This window comes from Gavialis gangeticus, unplaced genomic scaffold (assembly GCF_001723915.1).
Source record: "Gavialis gangeticus isolate Ggan-Ray unplaced genomic scaffold, GavGan_comp1, whole genome shotgun sequence".
NCBI classification, from domain to species: Eukaryota; Metazoa; Chordata; order Crocodylia; family Gavialidae; genus Gavialis; species Gavialis gangeticus.
Genome location: NW_017728992.1, coordinates 47,016,307 through 47,040,229, shown reverse-complemented (window position 1 = coordinate 47,040,229; position 23,923 = coordinate 47,016,307). Strand labels below are relative to the sequence as shown.

At 40.4% G+C, this 23,923-nt stretch overlaps 1 protein-coding gene across 1 annotated transcript in view; it reads left to right on the top strand.

Moving 5' to 3' along the window:
* DUSP22 (dual specificity phosphatase 22) overlaps window positions 1–23,923 on the top strand; it is an 87,851-nt gene that overhangs the window by 47,717 nt on the left and 16,211 nt on the right. Inside the window, exons 4-6 of the mRNA XM_019521934.1 lie at window positions 13,475–13,524; window positions 19,221–19,295; window positions 20,618–20,789. Coding sequence (XP_019377479.1) covers window positions 13,475–13,524; window positions 19,221–19,295; window positions 20,618–20,789 — 297 coding nt within the window. The remainder of the gene's footprint in view (window positions 1–13,474; window positions 13,525–19,220; window positions 19,296–20,617; window positions 20,790–23,923) is intronic.

Genomic DNA, 23,923 nt, shown 5'->3' with positions numbered 1-23,923 from the left:
ATAGAAATATTGCCTCTACTTTTTTATATGTTCTATTTATTACTGCTCCAGATTAGAGAGGATGAATATGATTCACAAAGGGACTCTTAAAGTCTGCTTAAGTCAGTGGCAATGTGAGTTAAATTATCCTGAGATGGGTACAATACTAGCAAGCAATGCCTTCTTTCATACCGTGGCATAGTATTCTGGGAGATGCTTGGGTGCCAGAGTCAGGAACAGAGTGTAAATGCTGATAGGAGGCATCCAAGTTATTTTAATTTGGTAAAAGTAGCCTGACTCTGAATTGGAAGAGGGCCTTGGAAGCTATACGCTCACCCACCCCTGGTTGCTAGGAGTTGTTTAGTTTAAGAAATAGAAAGTTAAGGATTCTTACAGAATGGACCCTTCAATCTGTCAGACTAAAGTTTAACAAGATCCAGCGGGTGGAAAATGAAGCTGCAGAAATTTAGACTAGAAATAAAGCAGATATTTTTAACAGTGAGGGTAGCTAACCATCAGAACAACTTGCTAATGGTTGCAATTTATTCTTCATTGCTGGAAAAAATTTAAATCACATTTTTACAGCATATGCTGTAGTTCAGTGAGGTTAATTCAGGGAAGTCCTGTGATCTGTTAGTTGTAGGTGGTCAGGTCTCTTCTGGCCTCAGAATGTAAGATGAAAGTAGAGTGCACCCTTTCTGCCCTTTCAGTCCGTGGTGTGTGAGTGACTACTAATCCAGATGCCAATTGCGGTGACTGTTTTGTATGTGTGGTACACACCTGTCCATCAGAAAATGGACTGAAACTACCAGTTCCTTCCACAAAGTTTACCAAACATTTAGCAGTTAACTTTGTCACTCTTGTTCAACCCTGGACCAGGCTATGTGTCGGCCTCATGACATTGGTAAAAAGACCATCTAGTCCTTCAAAATTTATTCATGGTACTCTGTCGTTTACAGACTGGCCATTGATCATCATGCTAAGTTCTGTGCTCTGATGGCATCCTGGAGGTATACTCATTATGGCAGCAGGGGGCATCTCAACAGGGAGAGTTGCACAACTTTAGAGTTCATTTTTAATGTCCTCATATTGTGCATCCTTTGTTCACCACTTTGTTTACAGTGAGTTTCATTGGAAATTTGTTATCATGCATATTCAGCTTTTGTTCACATTTGTTGCTAAAAGAACAGCTGCTTCCCTTGGTGGGTACCATAGATTAACACTTGCAACTTGATCCAGTTGCACTATACAAGCAAACTTTTGGATTATTTTAAGACCATGCCATTTCCTTCAAACTGCAGGTAGCTGTAATACATGCCTGCAGTTGGTCCAAAAAATGACTCTCATGTGCTCTCGCACGCACTCTTGTCTCGCGTTCTCGCACTCCAACCTTTGGTGTATTACTCATGCACATATGTTGTGCATTTGAGTTTAGGATGCACAAACTGTGTCTCAATGTCCTTTCATTATAGATGTTTTGGTTTTTTGTTGAGTTTCAATGATTTGTAAACCTTTGTACACAATTATGTAGAGTAACATAGCATCATCATCCTTCTCTAGTGCTCCTATAATGTAGGGTACATCGCTGTCTCTTTTTTATTTCATTCTTTCTAGTGCACCAAAGCACCTGCTGGAAATTGAGTTATTTATTCTGTTAAAAATATTCTAATTCCCATTCATTGTACCAAGATGGACCTTGTTCACAATATTTCCGAATTCCCCTTTCTTGCACTAACTGCATAAAATAAGCTTAAATCTATAACTGCATTACCTAATCTCTGTTTTGACTAACTTATTAGCTTATCTTTTGTTATTTGAATGACTTTTAGCTCTGGGACCTTCTTAAAACATTTAAGTAATGTTGGTGGTCTTTGTAACTTTAAGAATCTAGTGGGCTCTTGTAGTTGGAGCAGTAGATGCACTGTTTCAGATCACTCTGACTAAAACTAATGTGTTACAACAAAGAATATTTCTGTGGAATGCATCGGAATGAGACCTTGTTCTCCTTTAGTTTGCAGAAGCAGCTAACTTAATGAAAGTTGCCTTCGTTGTGGTAAGCATCATAGATGCTTTTGTTCTGATGTGTCAAGACACTGAAACTTGATTGCATGTTAATTTTGACTCTAGTATTAAAAGTGTATTTCTCCAACAAGGTGCGGTAGCTGAATTCTTTGGGTATAAGAGAGTCTATAAATGAAGTCCAGTACTTTTCTAAGTTATCTTTTAAAACATAAATTCAGCTCAATTTATGCTACTAGAGAGAACATAGCCTGTGGCTGGTAAATGTTAAGTGGTGATTGAAGGGAAATAAGTAGGAATATGACAAATAAAGAGCCAGGAGTTAAAAACAAGAAGGTATTCTTTAGCTAGAGCAGAACACACAGTAAGTCTGTGAGACTGGAAGTGGAAATAAAAAGGACAAAAATTGCAGAAGTTCTTGTGGAAAACAAGCAGTGCTGCAACTTACCTGATTTCTTTTTACAGGTAATAAACATACAGCACAGTAAGGACAGAGAAGTCAGAAGAGAAAGTAGTAGAGGAAGCTGATAAACAATAAGTCACTACTACTTGATAGCAGATATCAATAGCAATATCTCTTAAGTCACCAACATCCTGGAAAATGATTACTTGACGCTTTAATTAGAGACTCTATTTGTCATAATTCCCCTTTATAGGCCACACCGAGATATGAGTTTCCTAAGCTTTGTACTTTGTAACTGTAGCCAGATACTCCAAGTCAGGGCACTGTTTTAATGGTAGAATTGTCATGTCCAGCCTTGAAGCAAACTGTATGCTTTATGTAGTTTTGAATTAAAAAAGCAAAATGGAGTAGGTACCAGAGGACCCAGCTATTTTTTCCTAGCACAGTCTAGACAATCTCCCTCAATACTGTCTCTGGCTTATTCTTGTCACTGCCTTCTTTTTTGTGCCTACCCTGTCTCTCTGCTTCTAGTGCCTCAGTGTTGGGAAACAGGTTTAGCACAGGGTTTCCACTGAAATATTAAACAGTAAAAGCCTCACCTGTTTCGGCTTTCTATCCTTTACATATTCCCCTGTCTGGAAACCTACCCCCAGCTTTCTTTTTCCCTCTAATATGCTTGAGGATGGTTCCAACTTTTTGTAGGAAATACTGTGCTAATGGGTGGAACTACAGGTGCAAAAGAGAGTCTCAGTGTTTGCTCTTTGCCCTGTAACCTCTAAGAAACATCCTCAGTCAGAAACTAACCCACAAGACATTGGTTTGTACTCAGAAGTGCATCCTTGTTTCCCCATTTAATCATCACCTGGCACAACGTGAAACATTAGGAAGGGAACCACTTGTGTAATTTTTTTTTGTGATGGCAAGCTAAATATGGAGCGATTACTATTCACCATATGTACAAGATCTACTTTTGCACTGTACAGCATAAATTGGCTCCTCAGCTGCAATAGGATACTTGAATTAAAAATGCCTTCTTGGAAAAACCCTTGAGAAGGAAATTCATCCCTTAATCATGATTAGATGGCACATTCTCTATTATGGCTGTGCAGCCTTCCTATACTTAAGCCAATACCTTTGCATTTCGTTGGCAAAGCAGCATGTGGAAAAAAAAATGGAATTTCTAGTTTGTGGGTTGCTACTAAAGTTAAAAAAAAGATGTTAAATGGGTAAATATAATCAGACTGAAACTGTTCTTTTTGAGTGTTTTCCACTGGCCTCCTGTATCACCACTGGTCTCCTGTGTCAACAAATTATGTCTTTTCAGTAAAGCCACCAACAAGGGAAAGCCTGTAAGGGCCTGTTTTAATGAAAAACTTGATTTTTTTCATGTACATTTCACTGCTTTTTCATCAGTAAAAGTTTCCCTCCTGAGAGGTTTCAGAAGGCTATGCTGAGCAAAATAGCTACCATGTTTCTTTCATCTGTAGTAATGCCAAGAGAGTACTCTCTAGTCCTGTCTAGCTTTTGCTCCACTCATGTGGTGTTGGGAAATCTGACTTTTTTTTTTTTTCTTTGGGTGAAATACCTTAAATGGGGAGTGCTTTCCTACTTGGCAACTTCCCATTGTCAGCATTAATCCTACTGACAGTTGGGCCCTTTTAAAAAATGTGTCAAGTTGGGCACTTGGCATCAGTCATCTCTGGTAGGGCCTCTGAAGTGATATGCTGTTTCAATTCTTTTGCTTCCTCTACTCATTCTGCTGCTATGTAGAAAGCTTCTATAATGTCTCCTCCAGTGTGATACCTCTGCTAGGTTTTCATTAAGTCTGGGAGGATAAAGATGCACTGACTGCAATGAATATCACATGCACGAGACCATTCCAGACCCCTAATACTTCCACTGAGAGGAGAAAACCTGCCAATTTTTATTCACAATGAATAATAGGGAAAATTTCTTAAAGATGTAATGCATGTGTATCTGTGTTCCCTCTTGATGAACGGGTGACTTGGGATATCATAGTCTCTTGCGGTAATTCTTGCAGGCCTCTTTTCAGGTTATTTATAATAAGTTGCAGCACAAACAATTTAGGAGGTGTGGTATTTGCCTTGAAGGGTTTACAGTCTGAGGACATGTGTAGATGAAATGAGGGGCATGACGTTTTAAAGCAGGTCAAATGTTTTTGCACCACTTTTAATGGTGTTGGTGTTTGCACGCATCAGCAGGGTATTGCACATTTAATTCCAGCTGCTGTAGCATATTCAGTGGCATAATGTGCCTTAAATGGCTTTGGGGCACAGCAAACTAAAACACCTCCACGCAGTTTGTTTGCTGCCCTACAGCCACAGAGCGAAGCCCTGGGCTCCATGCAGCTCAGGGTCGGGGCAGGCAGCCCATGCAAGCAGCCCAGCAGCAGCCCAGGAAGGCAGGCTCCACCAAAGCGCTGAGCTTGATTTTTCCCGCCCCCCCCCAAAAAAATATGCCTGCCTGCATGAGCTGCTCGGGACCCGGTTCTTCCCTCTGCAGCTGTGGTGCCCCCCAGGACTGCCCAAGCTGGGTGCCTGCAGGCGGGTGCTGCCTGGGGGGGGACCGCCGCTGCTGCAGAAGGAAGCGCATGCACGCACGCATGCGCGCACACACGCATGCACACACACCCGTGCAGCCCAGGGACCTCTCCGCCTGCCAGCAGCTTGCCCTCCCCTCCCTGCCGCTGGAATGGCACATAAGACATTGGTGTACATGACACTGGGGTTTACTTTGCCCTAAATTGAAGCAATATTTTTAAAAACCCACCGCTTCAATTTAAGGGCCCCCCTTTCATCTATACATGCCCTAAACCTCTTACTAGGTAAACAATAGGCAGGAATAGGAGGTGAGAATTAAAATTAAGTTATGTTAGTCTATCTAAATAAAGTCCTGATTTTCAAACATTTTTGTATTTCTGTGCTGCTATGTTTTGTTGGGACTCTCTTTATTTGAAGTGTAGCTGTTTCCAGCCTTACTGGATTTTATTTTTTTTAATCTGAGGATGCTTCACCAGACTGTTGCAAGGGGGCTTGGTGTATAAAGTCCTTCCAACATGAAAAGGCTGATGTCTTTAGTAAGGATGACAGAAATAAATGTTCAGAAAATACTGTAAAAGCTTCCCACCTCTCCACAGACAGTTTTGTGTGTTAATGATGATTTTCAAAAACAAACGTGCTTGTTGCTGAATCATGAACATACTTTCTGGAGCAGTTATCCTAGCTAATGATTTTATTCATGACTCTCAGAAAATAACTGAAAGGACAAATAAACGGTTGAAGTTTTCAGTTTGGTGGTTCTGTAGCAGTACTGGACAAAACTCTTGGTAACCTCTTGTTGGTTTGTCTTGAGGAAACTTTGTGCTGGCCATTTCCCATGTTAGCTTTTTTTGCTGAAATGCCTCTAAACAAAAATAATACTCTTATCCTCTGTTGATCTGACAAGTCACACTAACACATGGCTTTTGAGTAACCTGAAAAAGCTCACCAGGTGCTAGAGGTTTCCTATTTGCATCTGGGTTCACAAATTTAAACTGAGGGTTTTGGGTTTAAAAAAAAATTTCTTGGAAGTCGTTGATGGTCTTTTTACATAAATTTACATACAGAGAAGTTTAATGCCAAAAATATAACATTTATCTTTTATTTTTAAAGATATTTTGGTCCTTAGAACAGAAATTGTGGAGGGGGTGGTTGAATTTAAAGTTAGTATTCTTCTTCCCACTGACCAGTAATTGACTAATATTGAAGTTTTTAAAGTTGCTGAAGCGTAAATTCAGGAGAGAGTAGGAAAAGGAAGAGATTATTGAAGTTAAAATATAACTAGGTTCATTATTTCTCATTGAATCTTTCCGGTTTTCTAAAATTCTGAAGCCTCTTGTTCTACCCCACGCACACTTGTTTGTTTGTTTGTTTGTTTGTTTGCTGGATTACTCAAAAACATTTTAAAAGCAAATCATTCAAAATGCACACTGGAGACTTTTTATAACCCTCGATACCCTATATATTAGTGCAATGTAGGGTTTACTTTAAATCAAACATTATACCTAGTGAGTTTAAAATGTTCTTGATTATTATAACACACTATTCAGTTCATGCTGCCTAAAGAGGTAACATGACACACATTCTGCTGTTCTTATATCAGCATATGTATGGTGCTGCATCCTGTTGGAGTTCAGGGATTGTTCTTTGTATTTTGAAACAAAATTAATGTGTGTTGCTTGGATTTCCCATTCTCAGGTGTAGACCGATTATCTCAAATATGCTAGATGTCAATATGTCATTTTGCTAGTGAGAGGTCTTTTTCTACATAGGAAAATCTGAAATGCAAGTTATTACTTCTGAGTTTGGCTGGCAATAAAGCTTAAGAAATTAAGGTTTAGCTATGTTTGTTTCCTTTTGAATTTAGCCCTCGATTTAATATAATAGGAAAAGCTTTATCTTAGGTAATAAAAATAGTGCTGGTTTGTTCCAGTGATCTTTATGCTAATAATTCATTCAGAAAAAAACCTAATAAAACTCTAATTTAGAATTCTTTTTCTTAATCTTTTACTGAATTTTCCAAACACTAAAAAAATGTGGTGTCTTCAATTCTTGTTTAGGTAGTGACACTTCAAGTAATTAGAAGTTTTAAAATGCTTTTTATTAGCATGCCCTGTGTCCATACTTGTTTGCTTAAACTTTGTTCCTCATTTTGGAAAACTTGAGATCTAAGGTAGCAGAATTGACTTGGTTTTGTGAAATCATGCAAGTGTAGTAGGTGTTTCACAAATAACAGTGAATTTTTGAAATTTTACTTAACTCTCGCTTGTTTCAACTTTGTCAGTCTTGAAATCAGAATACTTGCTCTGGTTTTGTTAGCTCTCGCTGTATCAGTTTAACTGTAACATTTAGTTTCAGGGCCTGAGACAAAAATCTAGTTTTGGTGGTTACTCTGTCTGCTGAAACAGAAAACTGAAAAGAAAATGATTGTTTAATATATTGGTTTGGCAGTCTAGCACATACTTTATAACTATAATAAAAGAAAAATAAGAGCTTTTAATTGAATATAGCATCTTGCGAAAATTGGTATGAATAACCATGAGTAAGACATGGAAAGTGTGCGTGTAAAGGAAGGTGAGGACTTGTGGGGAGGTAATTAAGGATGTAAAAACAACAATTGGAGGGTCAATGACACTGAATTAAGTGTTGCTTGTTCAGCCTACATAATGACATATAGGAGCTTTCACTGCTTTAATTGCTGAGTTCCTTTTTGTTGTTGTTGGGTTTTTTTTGTTTAGTTGGAGCATAGACCGCTGGTTCACATTTAACACGTGGATAAGGAAGTCTCGCTGCATGGATAAAAGCTTTTATTTTAGTTTAATAAAAAAGTTGGTTTGATTTACTTTAAGGAGTGGCTCGTTTTAAATGTTTTCCATGTCTCCTTCAAGTCTTGAAGGAAAGCTTCAGCAATATGGTACTAGCAGCAGCGGTCATTTAATTTGGATTTGTTTCTTCATGTGACATTTACCTTTCAGCTCTTGTAATTTATTAAGGTTTTGTCTTAGTTAAAGAAAACACTTTATGAATTTGATAAATGTATTTAATTTTTAAGGCGGGGGTTGGACAGCTGGGAACGTAAAACTGGTCTTTCATATGGAAAAAAGTCATGTCTGTCTTTCCAGCAGATGACAGAATGCAAGCTTTCTTTGAGGGTGGTGTGTGGAAAAACAGTTGAAAGAGTATACATTATGAAAATCATCATAATACCTTCCCAAGTTTATTAACTGAATTGGCTTTTACCTGGTAGAGTCAAGCATTTACATTTTCAAGCAGAATTGCAGTTTTCTGAATAAAACTCATTAAGTAATTCCATTGGTTGTCATTCCATTGGACCTCTGTTTGTGTTGTCATGATAAACACGCACCCTAAGTCAGAAAATGTATACATCTGTGATTTTTGGCAGGTCTTGGCTTGTTCTTTGCCAAAATTCTAAAATTACAGACATAAATACAAGAGTGAAATCTGTATCCCTTCTGCATATTAATAACGTGCAAGCCAAGAGCATCTGAAAGTCTTTGAGTCTACTGTATTTATATGTTCCGTTGACATAAACTGTTCTGTTCTGGTTGGAGGTCCCTTTGGGACAATTCTTAGATATTATCTGCAGTGTGTGCGCACAGGAAAGACAGTGATGTCTCTGGGGCATAAATACACAAAGAACATTATGAGCTCAAGTGGGTTATTTTATGATCACATAGACAGCAGTGTTCAACAGTTAAGTAACTTCCTGTTGCTAGTGTGTGCAATGTGCATCCAGCTAAAAAAAATTCAAAGGTACATGAAAAAGAAAAAGCTAATTCAGCAGGGCAAGTCTAGTTATTAAAGGTAAAATATATCCATCTTTCTTTCTTTCTCTAAGGCAGTGGGCAAAGTGTCACCTTGAAAACCCTTGCCCATTACAGAACGCAGTATATTTTTTTCTTCTGTGGTCCGTACAGTTTGAAATGAGTGCTGTTGATTCTGAGATTTCTTACTGTCGAGGACCAATATTTGGTGATAGGTTGGGTTTTCCAAAAGCTGCTGAGTATTGCCTGACTCCGCTTCCATTGAAGTCAACTGGGGAGTCATGATTTTTACTGTTGTTGGGGACAGTTAGACTACTGCTGGGTACTTTTCAGATTCCACCCGCAACTCATTTTGTGTTCGTCATATTTTGCTTGGGTGACTTATTTCCTTGTTCCATGGTGTTCCCCACTACTGTCCTCTAAAATGCTTAAGGGTGATGTGCATAGATGAGGTATGACATACTCCAGCTACTTTAACTATATATCTGCCAAATGGACTAATTAACCATAAGCAAAGGCACTCCTAAGAGGTAAATAGTACTCCCTGGTAGCACCCCTTTGGGTTTGTTGGAAGTCATAGGCGCTCAACACCTTCCAAGACCATGCTCTGGATGAGCCATTCAGCACAATACGTGGTCTCTTGTAAGCATGAAACTAACCGACATGAGATTCTATAGTAGCTGCAAATTCACATCACTCGAGTTAACTAGCCAACTGTGACGAGAAAAAGAACATTGTGGGTCTAAAGCTCACACTACTTCTTCTTTTAAAGTCACCATGTTCTGAAAGCCTCTCTTAGCATGGCTAAAGGAAGCTATCAGTCTGTTACAGCATCTGGAATCAGTGGGGCTCCTCAAATGTGTGGGCTACAAAGGCTGGACACTTGATCTCCTAGCATGTGTTGGTCTCAGTCTGCTTTCTTCTGACATTAGTCTGGTTGGAGGATCGCTTATGAGCTCTGGGCTCTGACACTGGTGTCCAAAGCAGAGAAGAGTATTTAATGTAACCTGAAAGGGTATGTTGACCAAAGTCAGCAAATTTAGGACCAAATCCTACAACAGTGACTCATTTGAGCAATCCTGTTAATGTCGGAGTCATAACTTTTAAAGTGAAAACCATTGCATAGGACAGCCCTGAGAAGTTGGTTTTAGAAGAGCAATCTGTTGCTGATCATTCTGTCACCTGCTGAGTGGATCTATACTACTCGCCCGAGTCAGTGTAAAATTTGTTCTCGAGTCCCACTCTGGAACTTCTTTATCCTAATGAAGGTGGGTTATTAGTCATCTTTGGATATCAAAGATGCTAGTTCCCTTAGCTAGCAATGGACTTAATTGACCAGGTGAATCTCTCTTCTACTCCTTTCTACTTCTCTTCCCCCCCATGGATGTTTTGCAATATCTCTCTTTCTGTGTATTACCCTCCCCCTCCCAAAGGAGTTTTAAGCACCTGATGTGCAGCAGCTCAGTCAGAAATCCTGCAGAAGCATTTCAACTGAGGCTGCACCCTCTCCACTGCAAGCTGCTGCTGTCCCCCTGTCAAGCAGTTCTTCCCACCCCTCAGCAAATTTCCTTCACCATAGCTGTCATCCTTCTAGTAATACCCACACTCTTGCTCTGCTCCTTTCTCAGTTGTTGACTGTTAAGTAGCTATACTCTGGTTTCTGGCACACTTCTGGAAGCATGCTGGCAATCTCCAGAGGAGTCGTGGGGCCAAAGAGAGGTAGAAACCTGGTAGCTGAGTGACTGTGAAGAGTGCACTGATTGAGGGACATGCTCTGACCATGCCCCTGTTGTTCTAACAGCAGACAAACATAGCTGGTAATGTGTCAGTTTATTGGCTCAACAGTGTCAAAGCCAAAAGTGGGGTGAAAGATCACTGTGCTCCCCTGAAACTTGTATGAGCTGGATCATTCTCCGAGATCCTACAAAGGAGGGGATGGTATGGGAGGCTCGTGTTGATGGCATGTGGATCATGCTGATGGCGCATGACTGCAGGGAAGTTTGATGGAGGGTTATTCTGGAATACATTGAAGGAGCAACATTGAGGGAAGCAAAGGGAGGGCATTAGGCCACAGAGAAAGGTAGTTCTGGCTTGAGGGGCTGTCAAAAAGAATAGTTTTTGCATGGTGCTATGGGCTGGATTCAAAGGCTCACGTAACAAAGGCTAGATGGGTGTCCACCTCTGTGTTATTGGGGAAGCTTCAATGATTCCAGCCCTTTTCTGATAATTGAGTGAAACACTTTTATAGACATATGGTACACTTCAGTCCATGGAAGAATGTTGCAATAGAGAAATTACTTGGTTGTAGACAAAACATAAGAATGCCCAGTACAGTATGTATGTTTGGGTTTTTATATGGCCAGGACTCCTTGCATTTTAATAAGATTGTGTAATTGCATGACTACACAAATCAAGTTGAATCATTGTGTCCTATTAAGGTATAATGTTTGTGAAGGTTTACACGAACTAGTATTTCTACAGAAGAGGTGTCAACATAATAAGCTAAGTAAGGTGCTTGTAAGACTCTTCCAAAAGAAGCCTTTATCTGAGCTGTTTGTTTTTGAGGGGGGGTTTCTACTGTATTATACTGTGCTCATAAATGTAGTAACTGAGTACCCAATCTAAAACCTAGAGAAGTCAGTGGAAAGACATCTATTGATGTCAGTGCCCTTGGATTGGGCTTGTGCGTTTCTCTACTACACTGTGGGCGCATCTACATGTGCAATTAATCTGCTTGAATTTTCTGTGCAGAAAATTTAGGCGTGTTAAATGGCTCCCAGGCATGCTCCTGATGGCGCATGTTCAGATGCAAATTTGCTCCCCATGGGAGCAGTTCAGTCCATGGCTGCTCCTGCTCTCCTCTTCCCTACCCCCATGCAGCAGCCAGGCAGGGGACATGAGCAAGGGGCATGAGTATCAAGCCTGGGTGCCAGGGGTTGGGGTGGTGAGGAACTGTCCTGGCTTCAGGGCTGCTCCCTCCCAGCTGCATGGAGAGTGGGGATGGCTTTTAGCTCCCTCCCAGGTGCATGGAGCTGCCCTGGAGCTGGTACAGCTCCCCCAACCTGGTGGAGATTGGGGCTTAGGCAGGTAGCATTTGAGGCCCTATGGTGCCTGGGCTGACCAAGAGCAAATTGCTCCCAGTCAGGGTCTGCACATGTGCTTTGGCATGTTAACTAATGTGCCATTTTTCTAGTATCTGTATGTGTTGGTACTAGCAAACAGTGCGTTAGACCAGGTGCAGGCAAAATACAACCTGTGGGCCAGATCTGGCCCACCAGGCACTTCTATCCAGCCTGCGACACCCCCAAACAAATTGTGCACCGCCCAGCCCTTTCACCAGTGAGGGTGGGATCAAGGCGCCTATACTTGCCCCCAGTATATCCTGTTATATATCCTGCCTCGCTCCCACCCTCGTGGGTGGAAGGGCTGGCTGTGCTAGCAGTGGTGGGGCTACTTCTGTGGGATCCCCCTGTGTCCCACTCCCTCTGGGTAGCAGGTAGGGAAGCTGGGAGCAGGGGCTGTGGCTGGGGCTGGCTGCAGTGCAGAACCCATGTCCAAGGGGGTGTCAGCAGCACAGAGCTCAGCTGACGGGAAAGGTATGGGGCCCCCTCCACATACCCCCTCCATAGCATGCAGCCGTGGCAGGAAGTGGAGGCAGCAGCAGCAGCACTTCCTGGGGAGTGCCAGGGAAACAAATGGCCCAGTGGGCGCTGCACGTCTCACTGCAATGTAGAGCACTGGCCAGAGCCAGGCATCACCTGAAGTGTGGGGGAGTGTCCCCACACCATGCAGTCATTGACAGCTCACTAAACCTTGTTAAGCGGCCCTCCACCTGAAATAATGACCCGCCCTTGCATTGGACTAACACATAGTAATTTGTGTGCACCTGTAGGTGGTGGCACTTATACAGACATTTTGTGTAGTTGTACCCTGTATGTTCTAGAGAAGAGCATGGCTTTGAAAAGTCAAGTAGGCAATGCATTTCAAGAGTGTTTTTAATAGAGTGCTTAGTAAATGTTAGATAAGTACCAAAGTGAGCATTGACAATAAAAATAGTCCACTATGAATATTGTCTAGTTTTCATTATACATAATTGCATTATTTTCAATACCTCAAAAGGGATTACCTAACTTCCCTATTTGAGCTCATAACTTATTTTAATAGTGGCTGACTAAGAGAATGAGGATGCCTTTTTGAAGACAAGATTGAGGTTTAAAGCTTTCTTAAAAAGAAAATCCTCTCCCAAATGTGTTTGACTTTTGGTTGTGTTGTTAAATAGGTAAGGAGAAATGATTGAATGTGACTACCAGAAAAAAAAAAGCTTTCTAACAAATCTGCTTTCTCAGAATGAATGCTAGAAATTCAAGAGTGCATAAGATGTCATAACAGCTTAATGTCTGATCAAACAAAACAGTAAGTTGCCTAAGACAAGGAAAGTAGGGTTTTACACCTATTTGATATAGATGCTTTCATTTTAAAGAGCTTGCTGCAGAATCTCAGGGTAAGCATGACTAAGCTGACTGCTTGTTCCTTAGCAACAAAAACACATGTAAATAACATTTTAAGTCTGGGCAAATGAGGCAGTATCTGGAATCTTATTTACAATTGTACATCTCTGTAAGAATTAATGGAGTTGTGCCAGTGTGACAACCAAATATGTCCATTGATTGTTAAGTATGATGCTTCTGTCTTAATACTGCTGTCTCATTCCTAATTATTTTTCTATACAGGGAGTGAAGTATCTGTGCATTCCTGCTGCAGATTCACCCTCGCAGAACTTGTAAGTTGTGTGTGCATCTGTTTGTTTAAACTCAGTACTGCCATGCTTGCTTTGAAACTTGATCTTGATTTTGGTCTCTTGTCAGTTATATATCAATGTAGTTTTAAGCCAATATCCAATTAGAGGAAGCGGACCTATTTCGGGTTCAGATTTTCCTGCCTCCTTATGAGGTGCATGCAGTCTCCTCCAAAGCATCTGTTGCCGGCCACTGTTAGCGATGGGGAGTCTGGTTGTTTGTATGTTGCTGTGTTACTACACTACGTGCATTGGTAATCTATTTATGCAGAGCTGTTTTGTCCCAATCACAGGCTTCCCAGTTCCCCCACTGCCCCTAGAACTCTCCCAAAGATTTTTGAACCAGGAACTGGATGGTGCTTCGGAAATCCAAAGGGGAACCGTAAAATATTTCAGAACTATGCTTGGATGGTGACCAAGTCTTTCTTCTAGTGTTCACTGTTTATGTTGGGGAGTGATGAAGGGGTTTCAGCTACTTCCTGGTAACTAATTATATAGAGAAACAGAAGTAGCTGAAAAGGCCTGGTACCTACGGAAGGAAGCACAGCACTGCTTTTTCTCTCAGATCAGAGCAATATTCTGGCTTATGCTTTCGGTGGATTTTTTTTTAGAGTATTTTGGGGGGTTTTTGTGCCATGGCAAGATTCTGGCGTGGCATTTGACATATCTAAATTACTTTTTTTGCTCTTTTCATTAGCATGTGTTTCCACAATTACAAAAACCTGTTTCTGACACAATTTTGTGGAGTGGGAATGTAGATCATTACCCTGTTTCCTCTCTACCCTTCCTTTTGTCTTTTTTTTTATACCCCCTTCCTAGAATTGCAAAGCACCTGAATTACAGGCACTTTGTGCACATAAAAAAAAAAAAAAAAGCCTCTGATTAAATGATACCCTAAGCAGGTCCTAGGCTGCTGTTTTGTTTCTAAGTGTTTTCTTTTGAAGTAAAAGAATGGAGTAGGATTTTCTATATCCACTGTTTTAGTTCTGAAACAAATTTGTGTAATATTTGGGGGGTTGGGGGATGAAGCGTGGGCAGATTCCTAGTTTTGGAAGTTACTTTGTTCACTTACCAGACTGAAGAGACTATGGGTCGTTCTAGTAATTGTCAATATTTTCTGATGCACAGTGCTTGCAAATCTGCCCCCTCCACTAATAGAAATCTGGATCAGTTCATATACAGAAATAGAAAGGACAAAATTTGCAACAGATGTTAATAGCAGCATACAATTCAACCAGTTCTCATCACCACATATCAAGTAATTACCCTGAAAAACATTAAGCACTCATGCTTTCTGGCACTGTAGCAAGACTTTTAAAGTATCAATAAGAAAATAAAGTATTTGCATGAGAATTGCTTATGAATGCTGCAAGTATCCACAATACTTGCTTCAGCATCAAATGGCTGCAAGCAGTTTTTGTTATTTCTAATACTGATACACTCCATCGCTTAAAACTTGTTGAGTAACTGACTTCTCATTCTTCTTACAATATAAGAAGTCAAGTAAATCAATGCAGGCCATATAAATATGGTTGTTGTTTTCTCCTACCATAACTTCATAAAATTAATGGAATTGGTTTTAACAGGTGGTAAGAATCTGATATCATTTTATTGAACAACAGCTGAAAATGTTTGCTGTAGTTTGTAGGAGAAAAGAGACCATCATTCTGGCTTGCCTGCTATCTATGGGTAGGGCTGACCGCTGTAAAGGAAGAGAATAGTATTATCCTGTAATGTACTGCACACTGTTCCATTAGCTTTTAATGTCAGTAAAACTGACTAGGAGCACAAGATGATTTTTCAGCAGAGCTGGCAGCAGGCTTTTCAGGGAGAAAAAACACATTTGAGGCACTGCTACAGTTTCTCTGCAGCTGTTGATGGCTGGTGAAGGGTACCAGTATGATGTCTCAGCACTGCAGGTCCTAGGACAGTGCACTATCTATTTGCTAATACCCTCCAATTCAAAAAATCTTTTTCCATTAGGGGATTTTTGACATGCATAAAGTACAAGTCCTTTTTGTATGATAAACTTAAGCACTTTTTTTCTGAGAGAAACAAAGTAAAAATATAATAGTGAATTGGGGACATGTTGCATTCATTGAAACTGTTTGATAATTTGGTTCTTCTGCCTTATCTGTGCCTGATTTAGAATTTTAAATTAAGCAGTCACTTTTGAGATACAGAGCATTTTCTTAGAGTTTCATGAGAGTTCAGCTTCAGGCCACTAGATTTTGCTGGCCATTAACTTATCTAGGACTGTCCTATTACAAAATTAGCTCTTTCCTTCTAAGGAATTAAGTCAATTATACTAAGTTATTGGCCATCCTGGTTGCCACCTTGCATGTCCCACTTAGCTTATTTACCATTCCAGCCAACCTGTTAGGGCCACAGCAGCAAAACATCAACGAAACAGACAAAAGACCAAGCTGGTAAGATAAGGTCATTGACCGTTATAAGGAAAGCAATCTAACCTATATGAATCATAAAAAAACAGATATCACTTTTTAACCCAAAGCGCTTCTGAAAGTTCAATTTAAACACTGCAGTACAGAGCTGAAATAGAAACTTGTGTTGGTTCGCCCAGCTTGTCATTTGAGAAGTGTAGGTAGCTGTTCACACAGGACGGTTTCATGTGGCCTGGCCCCAGTGACGTTCTTTAGGAGAGCTGGAGTGGAAAGCATTGGTTAAGCTGGGAAGTGTCAGTGTACAAACAGGATGCTGTGTATAACAAAATTGTCTTTACATTGAGTTTCAGCCCAATAAATAGACTTTTAAATGTTCAACCCTCCCATGTAGCAAACATTGATTTGGCATTTCATTATTAATGTACGATTTGTTTAACTTAGTGTTTTGCAGCCACATAGCTGCAAGGCACTAAGGTAAATTTTCTTTATTTGCGTTATGTTGTATAATTAACACTTTGAGAGTTGTTTTTCTTAAGATAGCCTTGAAATTGTAAATGGAGCATAAACCAAAGTGTTTTATTTAGTAAAACATTTTCTATGTCGCTTCCATAGTGTTTCAAGCAACTTTGGTGGGGCGGGGGACATCAATCTCCCATTTAGCTGAGATGTAAAGAAAAGGTGGTCAGGGTAAATCGAGACAACCACAAGTTTTTAACTCTTCTCAGCAGTGACCTCTTGGAGAGAGTATTTACTTGAGGTACTATGCTGGTGGCATGCCCTGGGTATTTAAAAAGAAGAATATTCCCTAATTCACTCTGTGACTGTATCCTGTGTCAGCTGCTTCTGCTGCCTATAGGTTAAACCTGAAAGCAAAATGCAGGCACCACATGATGTCAGAGTTTTTGCAAGTCACTTTTTTTAGGAGGGTGAAAATAGGTGGTTGTGATTTGAAGAAAAAATTTTGTTAGAAAGTATATTTTTTGTTAAAATTTAAAAAATGTTTTTGGTTTAAATCCAAGCCCTCTGGAGGTTTCTCAAGCTGAATTTTCTTCCTCAGAGAGTGGTCTTCATTAACAATGCACCACATTTTTTCGGTTTAAAAGTGCCTCAGGAAGTTTTTCTATCCATTCTAGTCAGAGCTTGAGGTAAACTAACCGTGCAGAATTTCTGCAGGTCCTGTCATACTTCATCATTGTCCTTCTTACTCTGGGGTGACCCACAGAGACCGCAGATAAACACATCTACTTTCTTTGTAATATACTGCATCATCTTGTTTTCTTTTGCTAACTATTATTTATATGTTTTCTTTGCTCTTTCTCTTTATATGTTGTCTTTTTGTTGCATCCTATGCTTGGCTTTTTTTAAGATCTAATTGCCAGTTGCTTGATCAAAACTTTGGAGGATATATTTTTTTGGCTTGCCTTGTTCAGTCCTTGGGCAGATTGGTATTCATCTGTCCTTTTGGCTTTATATGTTTTGGCTTAATGAGTGCAGTACCAACTTCCCTTGCTTCTCCTGTGGCTCTTGAAAGATTCCATATGGATACGCTGAATTATTTTAAATGATTTTCTTGACACTTTTGCCTCCTTTTTAACTGATTAGAAAGTCTACCCATGGGGAATTCAGAATGAGGTAAGCCCCCTTCGGTAAGAATGCCAAGGTGATTCCAGTGATCACTGTCCTATTGTGTGACCCATGAAACAGTGACTGGGCTTTTTTGAGAACTAAGTTTTATACTGAGTCTCCTTTCTCATATGCTTAAGAATGAGCTACTTTAGAAATTAGTCATTTAGTTGACTAGTAAGCAGGCTAGATGTCTGCCTAGGTACTTAACTATACACTGATGTAAAATTCAGCTGGTTTTCATGAGGGGAGTGAAAAGTCCATTAACCTAGCAGATTCTCGCAAGCACGCTCAGGTCTTTATCAGTGTGCCGATGTGGAGGTTTGTGTTGTGCAGCTCCGACTTTCAACTCTTGACTTGAGCTGCATGGAAAGCCTTTATAGGGTTTTTATGATGATTATTAGCTTAAATCTTAAATAACATTAGTTTAAATCAGAATAAGAGTCCACATTTGTTTAAAACTGGTCTATGAAGTAAACTAGTGCAAATCTATGTATAGGCAAGACAGATTTCAGAAACTGAAAAGTCATGAACTCGGTGTGTTTGGGAATTAAACTGATTGCATTTGGCTCTGAATGGTGTCATTTCGGTACCACTGCTTTTGTTTTGGGCTTCTTGATCTCTATAGTAAACATTGTGCACTGAAGTCCCACTAGAGGTGAATAGGACAAATGATCAGGCAGCGATGGGAAGCAAGGAAAACTTGGTAAACCTAACAGGATGCTTACAATTCTTACCCATTCAGTAGTGGTAATAGCAGAATAGATTGTAAGTTTCTATTATCAGGCAGTGGTTTTCTGCACACGTTCCAAGAGAGGAGCATGTGGGAGCGGGGTAAAGGTGTTTTAGCTTTGTGAGTTGTGGCTAAAGAGTTTTGCTGCCATTTGTATTAGCTAGTTGAAAGGCAAGGAGGGACTTTACGGTAAAGGAATGGGACAGACAAAAAGGTGAACCTTTGAAAGTAAGGAACAGAACTTGGTGTTTGATATAACAGTAGGGGGAACTTAGGCTTAATGGCAGAAGTGGTGAAGTTAGAGGAGGGAGCTGAGAATTACAGTCTGAGCATCATTTTGGAAGGATTTGAGTGGGGGAAACAGCAAAGCTAGAGGTAGAGTCTGGAGTAGGAAAGAGGAGATGTTCAGAACTTGCATTTTGGCATCCTAGGAAAGAAGCAAAAGATTAATTTGGAGATGCTGTGCAGAAAGAAACCATGCCATTCAGGCAAGGATAAATCTGAGATCAGACTTGAGTGATAGATAGGGAATTGCTGGTATCTGCTATAATGGATGGAAGGCTTCCCCTCCCTCAGGAACTCTGGCTGGACATCCACAGGGAGAGGTCAGGAAGACGGACCAAACTATTTGTTTTTCTGGAAGGCTAAGATACATATTTGGCAGTCTTTGGAGTAAAGTATTTGCCAGCAGTTGCTAAAGAGTTGTGCATGAGATCAGTTTTTCTTCAGTTGGAGAATAACCTTAGCAATTGTATGGGGTTTTTTGACCAATACAGACTTTTTTGCAAATACCGCAGTTAGTTCTGTATTCTGATAGCAATGTTAAGTAACTTTTCATATTTTTTTTTTTCCTCTGGATTTCTTAGCTGTGATTTTATTAAAGTAAGGACTTTTTATTTTCTTCTTTCTTCTATATTTAGGACAAGACATTTCAAGGAGAGCATCACATTTATCCATGAGTGTCGCCTTAGAGGTGAGGGCTGTCTTGTTCACTGGTACGTATGTCAGTTGCTTAAGAGCATTCTTATTTTTCCCCCCTCTTATTTTGTTGTCTTAATGAGTTAGAGTTCTTCCCTCTTTTTTTTCCATTTGTCATGTTAATACATTTTGCAAAGCAACAGTCCTTGTCATCTAAAGGTCCAGGGAGCTTTACAAACTCTTATCTACTGCACTGGAACTCTGAATCACAAATCTGCTAAGTGGCTGTTTCAGAACACAATGTGCTAGTTCTAGAGCCAGGAGTAGACCCTAAAGTTTTGGTACCCTACTCCTCTGCTCACTTTTTTTGCTATCCATCCTCTTGCCTTTTAGCGATGAATTTCACCATCATCTCTTTTTCCTATTAAGATTAATTGCCCTTTTTTCTTCAAGATTAAACCTATAATCCCAATCACTTTTTTATTAGGTGCTCTTGCAGCTTTGATTCTCCCACTTTCCTGGCAGCATCATGCACCCTGGTGCCCTCCCCCCCCATGCACACACCTGGCACTTCACCCTAAGCTTCCTGGCTGTGGGCTTCACAGCTGCACCACACCTCTCAGGTGTCTCGGATGGTGGGCTCCTCCATCCTAGGTGTAACAGCTCCACACCCAAGGTAGCTGCAGCAGTTGTGGTCACAACTATTTTTACACCCCTCCACCTGCAGCTGATGCCCCAGTCACTCCTGCCTAGCTCTGTGGGCTGCACCACCTTGCCCCCTGAGGTGGGGAAGGGAGCCCAGACACCCTTGCTCATTCTGCCCCCGGAGCAGTTAGGGGGAGTTGTAGTTGGGTGGGAGCCTAGGGCCACCATTTAACCCCTTGCAGGCTGCCAGTCTCTTGTGGGCCACCGGTTGGACAGCCCCCCATCTATCACAAGAATCGTCATGTAGTGATTTAGAGTGTTGATGATAATGATAATACTGTCCGATCCAAAAAGGCTCAGGTTCTGGGCAGGTCATCAAGTGCATCCCAACCAGGCTTCCCAACCCCCATTAATATCTAGATATAGAAAACCTTGCTCCACTCCCCTACCTTAAACCCAGTGGAGATCCTTCTTCCTAGTGTCCATCCCAAGCCCACATCCCCCTTTTCTATGGAGGGTCTGTGGCTGTCCCCCGAAATGCAGAAATCCTCCTCTCGCCAATAAACACGACATTAAGCTCAAAATAACCATAATATAGAGGGGGGAAAGAAAGAAAGGTTTCCTTCCCCCCTGAAGGTCAACACTAAAGGGAGCACCTCTGTGTAGCACCCCAAGGTAGTGTCCTTGTGGTGTTGTGTGAATAATGTAAAGTCTTGTTCTATTGCACCTATTTACTGTCTCGTTTGTGCCACAGTCTTGCTGGAGTCTCCAGGAGTGTGACTTTAGTTGTGTCCTACATCATGACGATCACAGACTTTGGCTGGGAAGATGCACTATCTGCTGTAAGAGCTGCAAGATCATGTGCCAATCCGAATATGGGTTTCCAGAGGCAGCTACAAGAGTTTGAAAGACATGATGTTGACCACGTACGTGATGCTTACATTTTTGTTTTTAACAGACCCCCACACAACTACGTTTGGGTTACCTGAGGGTGTCAAGACTTGAACAGTTAAAGGACAAATGACTCAAAATGCAACAAATTTGTAAGGTGGAAAGGCAAGGAATACTGTATTCCATTGGATGTTAGACACCCTTGACTTTAAAATGCACCCAAGTTTTCTGACTCTTAATTTTTAAAAAAGCCAAAGCAAAATATTAAACAAAACTACCCCCTTTTTTGGTTCATACAAAAATAACTTTTTTTTAACTTAAATTCTTCGAAAAATACATTTTATATTCAAGTGCTGCTTAAATTGGAAGAGAGTGGTATTTTTTTTTTTTTTCATGCTAAAGCAAGAAAAAAATAGTTTCTATGATTGTTAGGGAGAGTTAAACTGGGTTCTTAATCTGTCTTACGTACCTTCATCTGTGGCAAATAGTTTATTATACCTGGAACTTAATTAACAATTGATGCATGAGCTGGGCACAAATTGAGATCCCATTTTTGACCTATGCAGGCTTTTGGGAATTGGGATGGGGAAGGAGGAAATGGTTTGGTGTTTTGATCCAGTGGTTGAGTGGATATAACTAAGTACAGGCAAAGAGCAAGTGTCTGAGTGGGAGAGGCTGGGTCACTTTTCTGGCTCCACTTCCCATTGCTCAGCATGTTTCTGGCTTTTAAAAATAAACAAATAGCTGAGGTGAGGAAGTCTGCTTCATTTTTCATTCCATTTTTCTTGCAATAACACAATTTAGAAATGACTATTGCTCTTTAAATAATGCAGATTTCAACGGTAAATGGTTGTTTGTTTGTGTTGTGTGTCTGTTAAATTTAACCAAATATTTCCTGGATCCATATAGACCTTGTGTAAATGAGGGTAACTGACATTTTTTTAAATACACAATTAGAGGGAGTTTCCAGACTGGTCTCTCTTCTGTCCTTGTATAAGAGGTTAGTCATTTCATTGCTAATTGGTCTCAGCTAACAACCCTAAATGACATTGCTATATGCAAATAGCCTCATGAAGGCAGTAACGTATAATTTTATTTTTCATTTCACAATAGAGGGATGCTACAGTGAGCATACTAGGCTACAAGAAAAAATGTCTGCCTTTTTAACATGATGAGTTGCAAGTTGTCTTTTCTCAGTTGCAGCCCAGATACCCAGCAGATGTGCATCAGTGAATCTCTTATTTCAGCAAGCTCTGCCAATTTGTACCTGCTCATGATATGGGGCTTAGTTTTATTATGGCACCATGGTAGTTTTTGTTATGCACATGTGACACATTTTGGGGTTTCTGGACATGTAATCCATTAGACTTGGTTTTCTTAGCTGGTAGCCAAGTGGAAATCATAGTATGCATGTGTCACTTCTGAATATTCCCTAGATGTGCACTAAGATTTTGGGTTTAACCTGTGACCTCAGTGTTTATTTGTTCTGCATGGGATGGGGACAGTTCTCCTGAAATCTTATCCCTCCACTACCTCCCTAAAAATAATGTAGGTGTGGGAGCTGAGGCTGGAAGAATTGTCATAGGATTAACAGGATTGTCCCTTCAAGCAGAATTGGTAGAGTCAGTATTGACCAGCAAACTATTCTACTCAACACTGCATTTATTCAGGTCACTCAGGTACAGGGTGCCTTTCAAGGTTTATCCTGCATGAGGCTCTTGCCTTTCTTTCCCCAAGGATTGTTAGACTAGACCAATCCTCATGTCATAATATGAACTTTTAAAAATAATTTTTATTTGAAGAAATAAACTAAGTCTGTCCTGTATTTTTTTTTTCTAGTAAAAAGGTATAGTCTTTCCGTTTTTAGTTTTCTGTATCATCTAAATCAGCGGTTCCATTTTTGCTTTTCTATAAATGACCAATGTCCTTGGTTCTTCTTTGGGAGTTCCCATAGGAGGCTTTCTGTATGTCCTTCAGTGATGCCAAAACATCAGGAGTAATAGCATAAACATATGTTTACTGTTCTGTGACCCATCAAAAGGAATGGAATATACTGGCCACAGTCTTTCTGGTACTCTTCTAACATGTAGCTAATGGGATCTCCAGAGTCTTATTAGATATTTCCACCATTTCATGCTGCTGTAAGTGAGCTCAGGTAGGTGTGTTTTGGCTCCCTTGAATCTCACAAACATGCCAGAAGGCTTCTCCCTGTGTTCAAGTCCATGTTTCCCAACCTTTTTCAGCCCCAGGCATACTTACATTAATAAAAAATGTCCGCGGCACACCTGTTAAGGCATTCCCCATCCTCGTACCTATTGTAGCTCATGGCAAAATTCTGTGGTACACCTGTTCATTTCTGACAACACACTTTTGTACTGTGGCACACTGGTTGGGAAATGTTGGTCTAAGTGGCCTGGGACCCCTAACCTCTCAAGGAGTTCATTCACTAGGATGTATTGTTGCTGTCACCCACTAAGAAACCAAGAGATGATAAACTCCATAACATGAGGCATTTTTACATAGGCACCCTTCATGTCCTATCTGTATGTTTTTTTTTCAGTATAATTTCTTACTTTAGCTTGACTAAAGTTTTGGAATCCCAAAACATTCAGTCATTTTAAACCTATGAAATTAGCCCCATAACAGTGTTTCACAACATATCTGGACCAGCCAGCTGATCCCTCTGCCCATTTCCCATTGTTTTTTCTCCTCTTCTACATGATGCTTCATCTTTAAATTCCAAGCTTTCCCACTGTGACCAAAAAAACTTTTATTGTGTTTTGTGGGGGGAGGTTGGTGGTATTTGAAAACAAAAAATAAAACTTTGTATTTGGTCTGAGAGCATAGACAGGAAGGAAAGCTAGCTATGCGGGAATTCGGAGCCTGTATTTTCAAGCCCAGTGTACCCAGTTTTGAAGGGATTCATTTTTCCCACTTACTGTCTTCCTTTGAGGCCAAGTAGATGCTCCAGTTTGCGCTCCTTTATGATGTAGCCTTTTTTTTAGGGCATCTAGTGTAAAAATAGTCTAAGCCAGCATCCCATGCAGTTCACAGAGCCTACTGCACATTGGCCAGCCTCTCAGTATTACCAGTTTGCCTTGTTTAACAAAGTTGATGATATCTTTTTCTAACTACCATGAACGGGGTCAAATTCCATTTTTGCCAGGCA